The 19,521-nt window shown below is 35.7% G+C and overlaps 1 protein-coding gene across 6 annotated transcripts in view; it reads right to left on the bottom strand.

The window, feature by feature from the left end:
- The window catches only part of SCAF11 (SR-related CTD associated factor 11), a 75,233-nt gene that overhangs the window by 36,965 nt on the left and 18,747 nt on the right, over positions 1 to 19,521 (bottom strand). For 4 of the 6 annotated variants that reach the window (XM_001165201.6, XM_016923575.4, XM_016923576.3 and 1 more), the window contains exons 2-3: positions 8,195 to 8,276; positions 5,785 to 5,942 (exon numbers count right to left, since the gene is read on the bottom strand). In XM_001165201.6, coding sequence (XP_001165201.5) covers positions 5,785 to 5,942; positions 8,195 to 8,255 — 219 coding nt within the window. In that variant the 5' untranslated portion in view covers positions 8,256 to 8,276. Of the gene's footprint in view, positions 1 to 5,784; positions 5,943 to 8,194; positions 8,277 to 11,167; positions 11,297 to 19,521 lie in introns of all 6 variants that reach the window. The other 2 variants (XM_054663352.2, XM_063786746.1) reach the window with 1 other exon arrangement.

Raw genomic sequence — 19,521 nt, 5'->3', positions numbered from 1 at the left:
CTCGCTTCCTCCTGCTGCTCTATCCTCAATCACATAGGCTGCTTATAGATAGCTCCTCTTAGAGAGAGAGAAACAAGTGTTAAGACAAGTGCTTAAAGACTAAATCTCAATACCTAAGTTTATAGGTAGGTTTGCCTGTTTGTGGGAATCTCGAACATCTATCTCTCTACTAACAAAATAGACCATGTTATACAAAATTCTAGTTCAAAATCAAATAAAGATGACTTAGAAATGCATACCATTAGTGGCTAATGCTTATTTTAAAGCTATTTTCCAGGACCTATCTTTTTTCATTTATGGTTCTAAGACACCTCACCTGTACTTCCAAATTAATTGTTCACCTGCAGTCAGCCTACATGTTCCCTATCACATTTAACCAGTTCTTTCAAGACAGTCTTTGTCAATCCATATTAGTGAAACTGTGGTTCTTTATACCAGCATTCAGGAGTGTATCCCTAAAGGACAAATGGCTGTCAGTGATAAAATTAACCCCCAGTAAGAACACATTTCATCAAACTACTTAAAATCCTTTCATGTTCTCCAAGATACCAGTTGGGGAGAATTACATGTAATCTTAATTTATTCTGACAATTAATAGGCAACACTTTATCTAGTGTAAAAACAAGAAACTCAGTAAACTACCCATATAGATCATTTTACATATTCTGACATTTAAAACTAGGCACAAAGAAATGCATGTTAATTTACCTTACTGGTAAACAGAGTACTTAAATTCTTTTAGATATATGCTTTAGGTAATGGGTGTTCACAATGCAAAAATCCTCTTTGCTCTACTAAAAAATTTCCCAAAGGATTAATTCACAGGGTGAAAAATCATGGTGGATCTGAAAAAATTAGCTACAAGTTAAAGTTCTTGTGGAGCTAGCAATCACTCCAACCCACACTAAGGATGAAGATGGAGAGAGCCCTGATCATCTATTGCATAGGCATAATAAATTTAAAAAATGTATCTGACAATACTTTATAAATTATAAAGAACTAATGTTAGTGGTACTACACAGGTACATTTATATTACTGTTCACAGAGAGCTACATAACAGAGGGGTCTGGGTTAGTTCTGGTTAATTTTTTTAAAATTAGAATTTGAGGAAAAATTGATTGAAAATTCCAGATAATAAAGCTTTACTGAATTATATTACTTAAAAGTAGTCTAACAACCAGAATGGACAAATTTCCACCTACTGCATGAAGAAACACCTGTATATAAAACACATGTGCAGTCCAGACATAAGTCAAGAACTCACATCTTGATTTTTTGGTATTTATTATTAATTCAAAAATATAACCTTCATCTATGTTGAACACTATTGTTTGACTTCTTCAAGAAATGCATGTCACCTTAATAAGACACTTCATTTCTAGTTTATGAGAGAAACCATGCCTTTGCCAACTGCCGAATTTTGATTTCATTAACCTTTACTCTCTCATACTGAAGCTGTTGGCATTTTATACAAAATGGGTGATTTTATATAAAATGGAGGGAGAATAATCTGCTTATAATGGGAAACTAATCACATTTTTAAAAATAATACTTAAAAGGGAAATATTTTATATTATGTAAAAGGGAAAAGAATGCCAGCAGATATCAAGAACATCCTCATCACATATATTGCAGGTTCCATTAAACATTCTTAAGAACTCTTAAATGCTTTAAACATGTGTCTTCAAACCATGACCTTATTTTAAGGGCCAAATTTTTAATCACTTCTCGGCAACTGTGGGAAATAATGATTCCTACTTTCTCTCTTTTTTTTTGAGATAGGGTCTTATTTTGTCACCCAGGCTGAAGTGCAGGCATAATCACAGATAAATGTAGTCTCGACCTCCCAGGCTCAAGTGATCCTCCAACCTCCCCACCTCAGCTTCCCAAGTAGCTGGGACTACAGGCATACTCCAGCATGCCTGGCTAATTTTTTTTTTTTTCCCCCAGTAGAGATGAAGTCTCACCATGTTGCCCAGGCTGGTCTTGAACTCCTGGGCTCGAGTGATCCACCCTCCTTGGCCTCCCAAAGTGCTGGGATTAGAGGCGTGAGCCATCATGCCTGGCCAATAAATCCCATTTACTTAACCTGTGTGTGTTTGTATGTGTTGGAGATTATCTTGTCTGTAGGAAATCATAATTAATTGTCACTACTACAATGTGTGTCAAGACTTCTCTGTCCTTTACCTTCCTAAAGTATGCAAACTCAGATATATTTATTAAAAGCTATCAATAAGCATATATTGTTTTTGCCCACAATATGGGTAAAATAAATAACTTCCTAACTGAATAGATGATAAGCTTTAGCATACTGGCTCTATATACATTTCATCAGTTCAAATGTCTTTGATTAATTTTAGATTGTTGGATCTAACAGTTATGGTTTAAATTAACAAAAATTTCAGCCTTCCTTAATGTCAATTATTGTGTCATTGTTCAATATTCTATTTCTATATAATCATCATTATTTTATAAATCAACAGGTTTACCATCTATGAATTCCTTGAAACTAAATATAATCATAGTGGACATGATTAATTTCAATTTGTTCTAGTGTCCCTAAGGGCAGGCAATTAGGCTATGGGCCATGAAGGCTACCACAGGTTCACCCTGAAACATTCTGCCCTAAGTGAAGAGGATTCTGACATACCTAAAGACTTTTTACTTAATCACTTCAAAGTCCTTACATAGCTTTTGTTTAAATAACCACAGAACCAAAATTTTAGAGCTTGAAAAGACTGAAACTAACTTTGACCTACGTGTCCAAAATAAATATACTAGACTACGACACACTTTAATTTTTCAAAACACCAGTTTCTTACAGACCAGTGTTTTTAAGAATGTGTTCAATGCCTAAAATATTAAGGTGAAAGTAAATAAATGAGTCCTTTTTTGGTGCTTGATATTCCTTCTGAATCATATTTCAGTGAACCTTGGGTACAAATCTCAGAAAGCACAGAAATTTTGAAAGATACAGAAATCTAGAAAGATGATCCTAACTGCAAATTGTACTGTTCTCTTATGCAGATTTCCAACCACTGTAAATCTCACTTTGATTTCTACTCTACTGCTAGAAGTGAACATTCATTCCAGCACTTTGGGAGGCTGAGGCGAGTGGGCCACCTTGAGGTCAGGAGTTTGAGGCCAGCTTGGCCAACATAAAACTCCGTGTCTACTGAAAATACAAAAAAATGAGCCTGACATGGTGGCACGCGCCTGTAATCCCAGCTACTCAGGAGCTGTGGCACAAGAATCGCTTGGCCTGGGAGGCAGAAGTTGCAGTGAGCCGAGATGGTGCCACTGCACTCGAGCCTGGGTGACAGAGTGAGACTCTGTCTCAAAAAAAAAAAAAAAAAAAAAAAGAAGTGAACATGCATAAAATTGTACACCACAAACCAATTTTTTAAAAAGATTTTAACTTCAGGCTATCCCTTGACGTACTTAAAAATCATAAGTTTAGAATCCTTGTCTTGTATAGCAAATAAATATTAACATAGTGAATTAAATGAAATTAAATGTTAGAATGTGTATGATAGCCTAGGCATAAGGCATGGCCTGTTAGAAGACTGAAGACACTTATTCCTGATCCTGAAATCCGAAGTAAACTGTAAACTTTGCTTTTAGATGGAAGAAGACTGAGGGAAATGAGAGGATGGAGCTTAATTTATAATGATGAAAAAAAGAAACATACTCCTGAATTTGAAATCTGATTCTATTTGTGAAAGCACTTACATGCTTTGAAACATATCTATTTTTATCACAGCAATAAAAGATTCAAACTGAAAACTTAGTCTACGTGATTTTTTTAGCCAGCATTCACTTATAATTTATAATAAGCAATTTATTAATAGATTGCTCTCTTGTTACTGCTCAACTGAAACGTTTATTTAACTGATGATTGCTATCCCCATCAGGGACAACGAAATAATTCAGAATGTTCTGTTTATTCTCCCCTTTGAAGATTAATTACCTTTGTTTAAACACTATCACAACTCCTCCCTGCCTACCCAGCATCACAGTTTATAATAGCAGCATAAAGATAAGTACTTTCTTTTGAAAAGCAATTTGAAAAATATTACATGCGGGAAAGGTGTTGGCTGCCATACCATGTATGTTATCCAGTATTTTCAACTTAAAAATATTCAACAAGAGTTAAAAATATAGACAAGTTTGCCACTATCTAGTAGAGTTGAGTATGTGCATCATCTACAACCCGTAATTCCACCTCTAGATACATACCCTAGAGAAACCTGGAACATGTACATCAGGGTAAAGGTTGTGTGAAAGATGCACTTGAAGTTGAAAGAAAGGATGGAGAACCATTATCTACTTATTACATACACATTATAATTTTCTTAGAGCAAAACATATACTCAGATTAAGTTGTTGAAGTTCACAATTATGTGGTCACCAAATACAATCTTATAAAAAAGCACTGTATTGAAACCTTCCACCCATCCAACAATATTATTTCTTTACCCAAAGCAAAATCTCTAAAAAAATTTAACCACAAAGCAACCATGTGCACTAAATTCAACACAGATAAAAATCTTTATTTGGGTGGCAGAAAAAAAATATGCATTATTTCATTAAACAGTGATCCTACACAGAGAGAGATTTACCAACCATATTAATTCAGCAAAACTCAAAATACTTTTCCCCAAAATACATTTTCACCTATCCTGTCACTTCTTGTTAAAGACCAGTTTAGGTTTTACTAAATTAAAATAGTTTATATGTATACTATTATTAATTCAATTTGTATAACAAATCTTCTCTTCCTTCTTTTGAGAACTCTGCCAGAGTCACTATACAGTTATATTCTCCTTTCCACACTATTAATGAAAATTTAAGCAAAACATAGCGCTTTGAAAACCCCAATTATGTAATATGCAATTAATTCCAACGTATTTAAGAACATTAACAATTTGAATGCAGCTAATGTTAAAATATTTTTAAGATATTATCTTCTTTACTAATTTTTACAGACTGACAAATATTAACTTAGAAAATATAGCATGATTAATATGAACAATAATTTTTTACTTAACATTTCATAACAATAAGGCTTATATTAAATTAATATTTACTTCAAAGTATTTGGCCCAAATTGAGTCAACATAATACATTAAAAGTCACGAATGTCTTGTTTCTTATTCACTGTCTATGACGGTAATCTCTCTAATTCAGACTCTGAAATTAGTCCACACTAAATTAAAAACAGGAATTAGAAAATCAGTTCTAAATTCACTTCTGCCTCTTAAACTATGAGATCTTGACCAAGTCATAGAACATAAAATCCAAGTTTCCTCATCTGTAAAATGGAAGGACACTATCGTATCTGCTCTGGTTATTCCACAAGGCTGATATAAAGAAGAAATCAAATAACCTATGTGAAAAGTCCCTGAAAAATATAAAACAAAAAGCAGACAGAAGGTGTTATTAGTGGTAAACAGATATTATCCTATTAAGCACAGAGTCAAGTACACTGAAAAATTAATTACTGCATTTCTACCAGAAAAAAAATGTTTGATCTGTTCTTCCTATAAGGTTATTAACTTTTTTTTAAAAAGTATGCATTTAAAATATTATTTGCAAAATCAAAACCTGGTATAAGAAAATTAGAAGAAAATGACTGACAGAATTTGAATAATACAAGGAAATTTGTCCAAAGTAGGAAGAAAATACATTACTGTGAAATAATTTATGAAAGGCAGTATCAACGCTTTAGGTGAAATGAAATCATGCTAGGAAATTAAAATACATTAATGTGTCAGACTTACCTCTGCCCATTTAAGAATACAAGTCATACAGAAGACATGATTACAGCTTTCTGGAAAACCAACTTCCTTTTCTAATAGACAATTAAGACATATTGGGCATCTGTCAGCCTCACTGTACAACAGACCAGTGGAAATAGTATTATCTCCGTTTTCTTCACCTGTTAAAGTAAAACAGCCATATGTGCTTTCAAGTTCTCCAGACCAAAAATCTTGCGTTTCTAGGAGTATAGTGGATTAGATACTCTAAAGGACCCTCCTACTATAAAGCAAATAGATCTTAGATAAATTATAGCAAACATACTGCTTGAGCCCAACATGCCCAACGTTTACTTTCTTAAATTTTTTTAATGGGGGACTGAAACAAACTTTTCATTAATTAAATTTAAAGTGAGTAATATTCACACGGATCAAAAATTTAAGAGCAAATTTCTCATTCAAATTTATCCCCATCCAGTTCCAACCAATCCAATAAGTAACAACTGTTAAACTTCTTTTGTGTTCTTCCTAAGAATTTTTAATGTACAGAAAAACAAATGCTAATACAAACTCTTCCACATTCCTTTCTTTACACAAATGCAAGAATACTATACACACTAGTCTGCTTTTTTCTTTATTCAAATCTATTGATGGACATTCACATGTTTTCAACTTTTGGCTATGACAAACAATGTTGCAATAAAAATTTAGTTATTTCACATTTTTAAAAGTATATCTGTAGTGTAAGTTCCTAAAAATGGAACTGCTAGAGTAATGTGTGTATACATTTGTATTATGAATAGGTATTAACAAATTATTCTCCTTAGGATTTGTACTACTTTAAACTCCCACCAGTAATGTAACCAACTCATACAAAAGTATGCATCACTGGCTCATAAGAAAATAATAGATACTCTGAAATTCAACATAAAAATAAAACAGAAATAAAGGATTGGTCAGCTGAAATGTGAACAGTAATATCAAGCAAAGTTGGAACTGTCCTGGGCACAACTGTCCAAACCAGTGTTTAGATCTGGAGACTAAGCCTTAGAACCGCTTCAGGAAGGAAAACTAATCCTGATAGACTCCAGTATCAAGCCAAGACTTTTAAATGGGGCTAAAGAGGTCCCAGCATGGGCCTGGGAAGAAACAAATACAAACCCTCTGGAGGAAAGGATACCTAAATTAGGCCCTCATAGATTTAATTTATCAAATGTAAGCTCATAATCAAACATTACCAAACCTAAGAAAATAAGCTGTCTTGAGTGAGAAGCAGCAGGAAACACATTTAGAAATCCACTAACTTCAAATATCAGAAGTTTCAAATACCACATAAAATGGACAATCAGCAGATTAGATCCAAGAAAAATACTTGTGAATTGGAAGACAAATCTGAGGAAACCAGCTAGACTCTAGGAGACAGAAAAGGAAATATAAGACATAGCCTGTGAAACAGAGGTTAAGAAATGAGGTTACAGAACGGTCTAACATACTAATTGAAATCCAAAAGAGAATAAAGGAAAGGCAACAAAGAGGTAATGGTCGGGAAATGATTAAACACATGAACCAACAAAGGAAACACAATGCATACTGTTAAGAGAAATAAAAATAATCCATGCCTAGAAACAATGGAGTAAAACTGTAAAATATCAAAGACGAAACCAAGACCTTAAAAGCAGAAAATGGGAAAAGACAGATCACCTACAAAAGAGAATGATAATTAGACTGGGAAGAAATCTCCAGACAGCAAGGGAAAAAAATGAGTAATATCTTCAAAGTGCTAAGAGAAAAAAAACTATCATTTCAGAATTATATACCCAGTAAAACTATCTTTGAATAGTTTTAAAGTGGATAAAATAGATAAAAAAATTCAGAGTTTACCACCAATAGACCTTCACTAAAGAAACTTCTCAGATTTATTTTCAGAAAGAAAATAAATGAAGAGGAAATAAACTCAAGCAAACATTGCATAAAACATCATCTAACTGGTGGTGTCTGAAATAAAAGAACTCAAATAATGGAACTATAACCTATACATTGAGATTAGGATGATCAGAGTTAAAGCATTCTTGGGTTCTTCTTCTGTTGGTAGTGAAGATTAAATTAGCTTTAGAAGCAGAGGACAGTACCAATGCTAACTTTTTTTCTTTTTTAAAAAGACAGGGACAAAAACAGAAACAGTAATTCCTAAACCAGTAGAGAGTAAACCTTTAAGAAAAAAGGGAAAAGTAAACAATTTAACAAATCAAAAAACTTGATCAGTTGAAAATAAGATATGGGAAGAGAAAAATGTGTATACTTAGGCAGCTTATTTTGGAATTTAAGAACAACAATAACAAAAAACTCCTGTGTATTCTGAAATGTATACAAGTGGACAGTTTGGAAACAACTGTTTTGCTTTCAACAAACAAACTTTATAAAAATGAAAAGTTACCTTCCATGTCTTCATACTTCTTATCTCCCATATTTAGGGTACATACAGTTTTCTTCTTCATTTCTCTTTGGAAAAGGGTTTCCTATAAGATAAATTATAATAGAGAATTTTTATGTTTGCCTTCTCCCAATAATATCAATTTAAAAAAAATCCTAAACTGTAAGAAATTATTTTACACATAAAAGAACACAGTACGAGCCAAGCCAGTTTGTGGATAATCCAGTACTCTTTTATATTCCTTGCTATCAAAATGCAGTCTTATTGAACGGAAAAGCCTTGGCAGTGCACGGTGGCTCACGCCTGTAATCCCAGCACTTTGGGAGGCCGAGGCGGGCGGATCACAAGGTCAGGAGATCGAGACCATCCTGGCTAACACGGTGAAACCCTGTCTCTACTAAAAACACAAAAAATTAGCCGGGCGTGGTGGCAGGTGCCTGTAGTCCCAGCTGCTCGGGAGGTTGAGGCAGGAGAATGGTGTGAACCTGGGAGGCAAAGCTTGCAGTGAGCCAAGATCGCGCCACTGCACTCCAGCCTGGGTGACAGAGTGAGACTCTGTCTCAAAAAAAAAAAAGGAAAGGAAAAGCCTTTTATAACTATTAAGCAACAAAGCCTAAATGATATATTTTGTGGCACAGACATAAATGCAATTGAAGCTTAAGGAACAGAGATCAATTTGGAATAGAGTTTTCAGAGAATGTGATAGGTTATATGTGTTGAGGAACTTCAGGCATTCAAGGAGCAACACAGTATGCAGAAATACAATAACATTTAGCTAGGCCAATCTCACAATTGAGTGGGTGAGAGAAAACAGTGGGTGAAAGTGTGTGTGTGTGTGTGTGTGTGTGTGTCTACTAAGGAGACACTTGTGTGTGTGTATGTGTGTGTCTCTACTGAGGAGGGGGTTGGCATGTAAGCCATGAATTTTATCTGAAAAATCACAGTGAGAGGTAATAAGAAATAAGCAGAGCAATGTAAATCAAGTATGGCTAGATTATAGATGGATCACTAATGATTGACTGAGAACCTTAGATTCAATCTTATAAATTCTATGAAGAAGAGTGACAAGATAAAAGTGATATAAGTGAATTTTTAAAAAAAATATAGATATGCCAGCCAAGTATGGATTGAATTACAATGGAAAGAGATTACAAGCAGAGATATTTGCATAGCTAAAGTAACTGGCTGTGAAGTATATTTGAAAAGCAGAGAATTAAAGGGCTGAAGAAATTCTGAGATTTGGTGAGCAACTACAGTGAAGGAGACAATATCCTGGCCTAAAAGACTAGGAAAATGGTGCTTATAAAAAGGTAAAAACGAGAAAAGTGGGAAAGGATGTTAATATGGCAAAGGCAAGAAATTCATACAGTAACATTTTTTTTTAATCAACTTTTTTTCCTAAGAGATGGGGTCTTGCTGTGTTTCCCAGGCTGGTCTCCAACTCCTGGGCTCAAGCGATCCTCCTGCCTCCACCTCCCAAAATGCTGGAATTACAGGCATAAGCCACTGCACCTGGCCTTAAATCAACTCTTAATATTCCTTCCTGAACTGATGCAAGACATAATTGCAATGAAATGTCCAAATATGCATTTATATCTACGCACAAGAAATCCTTGATTTTATCAGTTGTGATTCTCCTATATGTATCTGAATGGGTTTTTCTATTAATTTCTAAAATAATTTACACATGGTAGTTTCTACATTAAAGGTATGAACTGCCCAGGAAAATTCCCTATTTGGTTAAATAAGGAGAAATACAAAGTCCCAGACTTATAGTTCAAAAACTAACCATAAAAGCAGAAGAAACTTAGTAGCATATGTAAGAATGATTTAAAGGTTGTAGCAGATTAAATACAATCTCAAAATGAGTCAGCATTAGAATCTAAAAACTTTTTTAATCCAATCAATCTGACAATAAAAGTTGGATGAGGAATATTTCCCACTCTTAGCCTATGTGTGCAACATTTGTTTTAGTTCTGGTGCAAACTAACTTGTTTTAGTTCTGGTATTTAAGGACAAACAACATAATGATGAATGTCCAGGGAAGATGACTAAAATGGTGACAGCCCTGGAAACCCTATCATATGCAGAAAGGTAAACTAGTAAGAATGTTTAGCTTGGAAGAACAGAAAGCTTAAGAACATTAGCAATTATCTTCAAATAAAATGAACTGTTCTGAAGGGAGGTAGAATAATCTATCAATGAAAGTATTCAAGCAAAGGCCCAGTGATCTTTTGTGGGATTTTTTTTTTTTTAGCTCCAAGATTTATAGAATACTATAGGTACACTAGGCAATTCTCTTAGTACTGAACAAGGCAGAAATCTCTACCTTTATGTTCTAGTGGGGAAGACAAAATAAACAAAATAGTAAGTAAAATATCTAGTATGTTAGACGTTGAGAAGTGCTATGGAGAAAAATTAAAAACAGTGTGGCTATTAAGGAATAAAAAAAGAGGAAGCTGTTGTTTCATACAGAATACTCAGGGAAAGCTTCTGTGACAAAGGGACATTTGAACTGGCAATCAGAAAGCAGCAAGGGAGACAGTTATGTGAATATCATCCAGTGCTTCCAGGTTGAGCATTCTTGGCAGAGAGAACAGCCAATATGAAAGTCCTAAGGCATGTCTGGTATGTTCAAGGAACAACAAAGAGATGAATGACTGGAATACAGTGAAAGAAGAAAAGTAGATGAGGACAGAGTTATATTGCTCTGCTGTATATTATTATTTTTTATTTGGGGAAATTCATACCATACTATCTCCTTCATTATCCTAAATATCTGAGAATAAAAAAATATTAAGGTTGGAGTTAATTCAATGTGATAAAATGTCATTTGAAAGTTAACACAGTATTTTAAAAACCTAAGAGATGTTCAGATGTAATATACTATCCCTTTATGTAACGCAATGATTTATTTGTCCTATTTAATAGTCTAACCTATGCTATTTTCACATTTCCTCCTTTAAGCATACTAACCTGATATATAATTTATAATTTATATTTTAAAGTGGGGTGCATTGGTATATGCCTATAATCCTAGCTACTTAGGAGGCCGAGGTGGGAGGATCAGAAGTTCAAGACCAGCCTAGGCAACACAGCAAGACCCTGTTAAAAAAAAAAAAAAACCTACAATTAATATTTTATAGTAAGCACCGTCTTCTCTATTTTAAGACCCATATAGTGAAATATACATGAGAAACTGAGAAACCTCAATCAAGTTACAGACTGCCTTTGTTAGAAATCTGCCTTAATGGCCAGGTGCCGGTGGCTCACACAAGTAATCCCAGCACTTTGGGAGGCTGAGGCGGGAGGAGAGTCTGAGATCAGGAGTTCGAGACCAGCCTGGCCAACATGGCGAAACCTTGTCTCTACTAAAAATACAAAAATTAGCCGGGTGTGGTAGCAGGCACCTATAATGCCAGCTACAAGGGAGGCTGAGGCAGGAGAATTGCTTGAACCCAGGAGGCGGAGGTTGCAGTGAATCGAGATTGCACCACTGCACTCCAGCCTGGGCAACAGAGTGAGGCTCCATCTCAAAAAGAAAGAAATCTGCTTTAAAAACTGTTTAAGCATTCCAAAGTTTTAGAAGTTGCATGCTTTATTCCTTAACATGTCCTGCATTAACTGTTTTTATACCTGAAAATGATTATGCCATGTTACTAATTTAGTCATTTAAAATGACAGGAACTTAGCATTTTGCTATATGAAAGTCATAAGTCTCAGTTCAACAACTTATAAACTTGTAACTTGTCCTGTTTATCTGTTCTATCTGCCTGGACTCCAGTTTTCAATCCAAGGATCCACAAGTATTTTTGAATAAAAGCTTTGCTTTGAATATCCAGTGACAGGAACACAGTAATACCACACAGAGTCATAGTCCTAGCCAGTAATTTGTGGTCAATAGCCCTAAGAGGTAAGATGTGGGTAGGTAGGACTACCCTTCCTTGTAGTTACCTGAAAAGTTAGATATATCTCAATTTTGTGTTATTAACTATTTATGGCTTTATAATCATAAGTTATATTCTACCTATACTACTTATTAGTTCTACTAAGTTCTGTAAGTTAATTATCTATAAGTCAAATTGTATTTTCTTTTATTGGTTCTACATTTACTAAATGGATGTTAATTCTAGATTTTCAGTAAACTTTGCTTTTCTGATTATTTTAATTTACAAATGTCAATCTTTAATGTTTCCTCCTAGGCTTTATCTTTCCAAGCTAAAATATCTTTTTAGTCTGTTACCCCTAATATAATGATCTAACATACTTCTATCTTCCAGCTGCTCTTTTCCATTTCATAACATATTGTTTCTGCTAGATACTGAAAGTGATACTCCAAATATGTTCATATAATAATTGGGGAAGAATGGTCTAAGTTTTAAATTTTATTTATCATATAAGAAGGTATTAAAGTTTGGAATTTAAAATTTAAAAAAAAAGCACTGATAAAAATCAGTTTTTAGGAACTCAAAACTCATTTTCCCATAGTAGAATACATGGAAATGAGTGTCCTAGGCCAGCCACTACACTGCATTCAAATAATGGTAGTGACGCAGGGCACAGTGGCTCACACCTGTAATCCCAGCACTTTGGGAGGCTGAGGCAGGCGGACCACTTGAAGTCAGGAGGTTGAGACTAGCCTGACCAACACGGTGAAACCCCGTCTCTACTAAAAATACAAAAAATTAGCCGGGCATGGTGTAATCCCAGCTACAGGCTGAGGCAGGAGAATTGCTTGAACCCAGGAGGTGGAGGTTGCAGAGAGCCGAGATCACGCCACTGCACTCCAGCCTGGGCGACAGAGCGAGACTCCATCTTAAAGAACACCCAAAAAAGCAAAAAACAAAAATGGTCTGTATTAAGGCATTTCAGTTCTCTAGAATAGTGCTGCCCAACAGGGAATTCTTCTATCAAGCACTTCAAGTGTGGACAGCACATGTGAGAAACTAAATTTTAAATTTTTGTGAAGTTTTAGTTAATTTAAATAGCCCAATGTGCTACTGTACAGCTATTTTAAAATATATTTAATAGCTGCACTGCTACTGTAGAGCACAACTGTTAAAAACCTGTTTCAAGTTATATTTGGGATGCTAAGAATGTACATTCCATTTTAACAGTTGCTGGGTACCTCAAGCCTCAGGGAATCAGAAGTAGCCAGGGTTCCTAATAATGTAAACTATTCTTTAGCCTAGTCTGGTTTGGTTTCAAATTACTACCCTTCTTTCCTTCTATTTTTTTTCTTCCAAAGTCTGTTTCTTTCTGCTGTTACAAAACAGAGCTCCTTTCCCTTCCAGTTCACTTCAAAACTCCCTCTATCTCCTTGCTCTTGCTGTTCTTCAAGTAAGCCCATGGTATCTAAAGATATCTACATCCTGGTTAATACTACAAACTTTAGAATCCAACAGGTCTAGATTCAAATCCTAACTCTACCATCATTCAATAAATGGCTGTTATCAAGATCATTATTATTCTTATTGTCAGAAACAACACAGAAATAGGAAATAGTAATAAAACTGTTGCTTGCCACTTTGTTTTCCCTAAAGCAAATGCAAGGACTGAAAAAAGATAAATCAACATTACTAAATAACAACTAAATTGATCAAGTCTCCTATTAGAGTGTGAGAGTGTGTGTGTGTGTGTGTTTGTTTTAAGAGAAACAGTCTTGCTCTGTCGTCCAGGCTGGAGCGTGGTGGCACAATTACAGCTCACTGCAGCCTTGAATTCCTGGGCTCAAGCAATCCTCCTGCCTCAGCCTCTCAAGTAGCTAGGACTGCAGGTGCACACCACCACATTCAACCATTTTTTTTTTCTTAAGACGGAGTCTCGCTCTGTCGCCCAGGCTGGAGTGCAGTGGCGCATCTCAGCTCACCGCAACCTCCGCTTCCCAAGTTCAAGCAATTCTCTGCCTCAGCCTCCTGAGTAGCTGGGATTACAGGTGCCCGCCACCATGCCCAGCTAATTTTTGTATTTTTAGGAGAGACGGGGTTTCACCATCTTGGCCAGGCTGGTCTTGAACTCCTGACCTCGTGATCCACCCGCCTTGGCCTCCCAAAGTGCTGGGATTACAGGCATGAGCCACCGCGCCCAGCCTCAACTAATTTTTTTATTTGTAGAGATGGAGTCTCACTCTGTTGCCCAGGCTGGTCTCAAATTCCAGACCTCAAGCAATCTTCCCGCCTTGGTCTCCTAAAATGCCGGGATTACAAGCATGTGCCACTGTGCCCAGCCTTCTAGTGATATTTTGTCAAAAAGGTAGAATCAGATTCTCTGGTTACACAGAAAGAAGAGGGATATAAATGGCCACGAGGAAATATCACACTATTACCAACCCTACTCCCAAGCCCAATCCTGCCATGACAGACCCTACTATGGATGAGCACTGATATGATAAATGAGAGACAGAGTTGAATAAAAGGGAAAGTAGAAGCAGTCTCTATGTTGGGCACACTTATGCCAAGGGCATACCAGTCCCCAGAATTAGTTTCTAGTTCAGTTTCTAAGAAGATTATCAGTGACCTGATTGCTTGTTAGCAGTTGATCAACAAAAGCAATTTCTAGGAATCTTTCATATTCACTTCCTCCACTGTGGACCTATATTAAGAAAAGGACCAAGCACCATTCACTGATGAACAAATTATCCTATTATCTTGTGCTTACCAGATAAATGGAAAATTAAGAAGCTGAAGTCACCCACATTTACAGGTCTTTTAATAAAATCAGTTTCCTATATCAATCCAGAAAGTAAGGATATGTTTCAGAACGTCTCTAAAATTCTCGTGCAGTGTGGAAGCGAGTGCCAAAATAATCCATAATGATGCATGTCACCTCACACTACGCTCTACAATGATCAAAAACCTAATTATTGAAACAAATCATTTTCTAAAGAGTAAAATGAATAAAGAATAAAACATTTTCAAAGTGAAAGGCAAGCCAGAAATCGTCAGCCAGACAATGAAGACTGAATTGAAAATAGGACAAGTTTTTCAAAGCTAATACATTTATTTAGAAAGTTCATCAAGTGTTCTAAAAAAAGAATTAATTTTCCTGCTTCCTTCTTCATTTAATGTAGCATCATCTCCTTAACAGAAATTGTACTGTTGCATGCAGCAAGGTCACATACATGTTGAAAAAAATTATAAAATATAATTCTCAAACTGTATTTAACATGAATATGAGGTGATTAAAGTTGGCATTACATTCTAAAATATATCAAAAGTGAGATCAAGGAGTTCCAGTTCCGGGTAAGATGGAATAAACACATCCCACCTTGTTAATCTCACTGAATGAAACTACAAAATACTGACAGAATGAATGGAGCAGCTATATGAAGACTCAGGAGTAAATAATAGCATATGGACTAGAGAAGACACCAGAATCTGATGCATCATCAAACTGTCAGTAAGTTTACCACCTTTTCTCCATCCAGAATCCCCTGGCCTGGGATTAATAAAGCCTGAAACCTAGAAAGTAGGCACTGGTAACAACAGAGAGCAAGCTCTAAGAGAATCCCTCTAAATATAAAGTGAGGTGGGTAAGGGGGAGAGGAGCTGGGGGGAAGGAGTGTCTCCTTCCTAATGTTCAGAAAGAGAGGGGGAAACTGCTCCTTTTTTTTGTTTTCCCCCTTTCTCTGTTCCTCATTCCTCATGTCCCAATTCGCAAATGATCTGGTGATGGTAGTGGGTGCAACAGTGGCAGCAGCAGGAACCTAAAACTCTTAAGAAAAGAGAGAGATGAACCATCCTCACCAAATAAAAAAACTCTGGGCCAATCTTGTTGACTTCTGTCTTCCTGTTACTTGGATCCAGACACAGTTACAGGAAATGGAGTAAATGAAAACCAATTTTCTGGCCAAAAGACAGAAAAGAGTGTCCCAGGGATCTAGAAAATACCATGGATATAACAGAGAGAACAGAACTCAAGAAAGTAACAGCTGTTTTTGAACTCCTAACTCACCCAAGCTGAACGTATGTGGATTTAAACCCAAGCAGCATACGACTGACTCTGAAAACTGAAATATAAGATAAACCTCCACACATGTCACAGACTGGCTACTGGGTAGCGCATATTGAAAAAGTATAAATAGTAATGTAAAGTTTTGAAAACAGAACTGAAGTTAAAAAACTACAACCTACAGAAAGCTAATTGGAACTTGTGACCAACCTGAACCCAACTGGATCAACTGCCTGTAAAAATAAAAATATTGGCTGGGCACAGTGACTCAAGCATGTAATCCCAGCACTTTAAGAGGTCAAGATGGGAGGACTGCTTAAAGCTAGTAGTTAGAGACCAGTCTGGGCAACAAAGTGAGATCCTCTCTCTACAAAAAATAGAAAATAAAGTAGCCAAGCATAGTGGTGTGTCACTGTAGTCCCAGCTAATCAGGTGACTGGGGCAGGAGGATCCCTTGAGCCCAGGAGTTGAAGGATGAAGGAAGGTACAATCATGCCATGCACTTCAGCCTGGATGCGACAGCAAAACCCTGTCTCTTAAAAAAAAAAAAAAAAAAAAAATCCAAAAAACAAAAACAAAAACATCAACATTTTCCATAGCATTTAAACAAAAGACAAAGTTTTGTAACATAATATTCAAAATGTACAGAACACAATCCAAAATTACTTGGCATAGACAGAGCTGGGAAAAATAACACTCTCATGGGAAAGGACAATTAAAAGAAAACACCACCAAGATGACACAGCTGGGTGAATTATCTAAAATGAATTACCTAACAAGCAGACAAAGATTTAAAGCCAGTATATATATATATATATATATATGTATATGTGTATATATACGTTTATGTGTATATATATGTATATGTTTATGTATATATATATGTATATGTATATATATATATCCCAACAAGTATAAGCAAATACTTTTGAAACAAATGGAAAGCCAAAAGATCACAGCAAACAAATAGAAGACATAAAGAACAACCAAATGGAAACCAACAAAAAGTGAAAACGGAAATAAAAATACACTGAATAGACTCAACAGAAGAATGGAAATAAAAGAGTAAAGAGTCAGTCAACTTGAAGATAAACCACTAGAAATTACCCAACCTAAAAAACAAAGAGAAAAACATTGAAAAAAAAAATATATTAAAGGCTTAGGGACCTGTGAGGCAGTACCAAAAACCCAACATTCACATCAAGAATGCAAGAAAAGGAAAATCACTGCAGAAAAGAAGAAAAAAGAAAGTAGAAAGAAGAAGAAAAAGAAGAAAGAAGAGGAAGAAATAATGGGTGGAAACTTCCTGAAATTTGGTGAAAGGCATAAACTGCTACATTTAAGAAGTTCTCAAAACCTCAGACAGAATAATCCCAATGAAATCCATGCCTGGACACACATCAGGGTCAAGCTACTGAAAGTTACAAAGGAAAACCTTGAAAGCACCCAGAAAAAACAATGATGCATTACTTACGAGGGGGAGGGAGTTTAATGGTTTGAATCACCGGTGATTTCTTATCAGAAACCATGCAAGTCAGAAGAAAGGGGAACAACATCCTTCAAATGCTAAAATGGAAAACAACTGTAAACCTAAAATCCTCTATCTAGTGAAAATATCCTTCAGGAATGAATGTGAAACAAAAGGTATTCAAAGTGGAAGAAAAATGATGAGAATTCTTTTCCAGCTCTAAAAAAATTCTTAAATGAAGTTGTGTCAGAAGAAAAACAATGTTAGGAATGATGGAAGATCAACAGAAACAGTAAATGCCTGAGCAAACATAGTTAACTATTCTCATCTTGAATTCTTTAAAATAGGTTTGGCATTAAAGCAAATATTTATAACACTTTCTGATAAGATTTCCAATACAGGCATATATATCTCAAAGACATCATGGGTCTAGGTCCGGACCGGAGTAATAAAACAATATTGCAATAAAGCAAGTCACACAAAATTTTTGGTTTCCTGGTATATATGTTTACATTATACTGTAGTCCATGAAGTGTGCAACAGCATTATGTCTAAAAACTGTACATACTTGATTTAAAAATACCTTATTGCTAAAAATGCTAACAATCATCTCAGCAAGGCTTCAGCAAGTCATAATCTTTTTGATGGTGGAGGGTCTTGCTTTGATATTGATGGTTGCTGACTAATCACAGGATGGTAGTTGCTGAAGGGCAGGGTTGGCTGTGGCAATTCCTTAAAATGAGGTAACATTCAAGTATGCCACACTGACACTCCGTTCACAAAAAACTTCTCTGTGTACAAGATGCTATTTGACAGCATTTTATCCACAGCAGAATGTCTTTCAAAATTGGAGTTAATTCTCTCAAACTCTGCCACTGTGTTATCAACTAAGTTTATATACTATTTTAACAATGTTCACAACATCTTCAGCAAGAGCACATTCCATCTCAAGAATCCACATTCTTTGTTCATCCCTAAGAAACAACTCTTCATTCAAAATTTATCATAAAATTGCAGCAATTCAGTCATGTCTTCAGGCTCCACTTCTAATTCTATAATAGTTCTCCTGCTGTTTATACCACACCTGTAGTAGTTACTTCCTCCACACAAGTTTTGAATCCCTAAAAGTCATCCATGAGGGTTGGAATCAACTTCTTCACAATCCTGTTCATATTTTAACCTCCTTCTATGAATTATGAATGTTCTTTATGGCATCTAGAATGGTGAATCCTTTCCATTACTTTGCCCATATCCATCCAAGAAATCACTGTCTGAAGCAGCTGTAGGCTTATGAAATGTATTTCTAACAGAATAAGACTTAACAATCAAAATTACTTCTTGATCACTGGGTTGAAAAATGGATGTTGTGTTAGCAGGCATGACAACATTTATCTCCGTGTATTTCCATCAGAGTTCTTGGATGGCTACGTGCACTGTCAGTAAGTAAGTACTATGTTGAAAGGAATCTTTTTATCTGAGCATTTGGTCTCAACAGTGAGCTCAAAATATTCAGTAAACCATGCTGTAAACGGATGTGCTGTCATCCAAGCTTTGTTGTTCCATTTATAGAGCACAGAGCAGATTCAGTATAATTCTTAAGAGTCCTGGAATTTTCAGAACGGTCAGTGAGCACTGGTTTATAAACTTATAGTCACCAGCTGCATTAGCCCCTAACAAGACAGTCAGCCTGTCCTTGGAAGCTTTGAAGCCAGGCATTGACTTCTCCTCTCTACCTATGAAAGTCCTGGATGGCATCTACTTTCAACAGAAGGCTGGCTCATCTGCATTAAAAATCTTTTGTTTAGTATAGCCACTTTCATCAATGATGTTAGCTAGGTCTTCTGGATAACCTGATGCAGCTTCCGCATCAGCACTTACTGCTTCGCCTTGCACTTTTATGTTATGGAGATGG

This window comes from Pan troglodytes, chromosome 10, assembly GCF_028858775.2.
Source record: "Pan troglodytes isolate AG18354 chromosome 10, NHGRI_mPanTro3-v2.0_pri, whole genome shotgun sequence".
Taxonomy (NCBI): Eukaryota; Metazoa; Chordata; class Mammalia; order Primates; family Hominidae; genus Pan; species Pan troglodytes.
The sequence above is the reverse complement of the archived record's forward strand: the minus strand, read 5'-3'. Positions and strand labels throughout refer to the sequence as shown.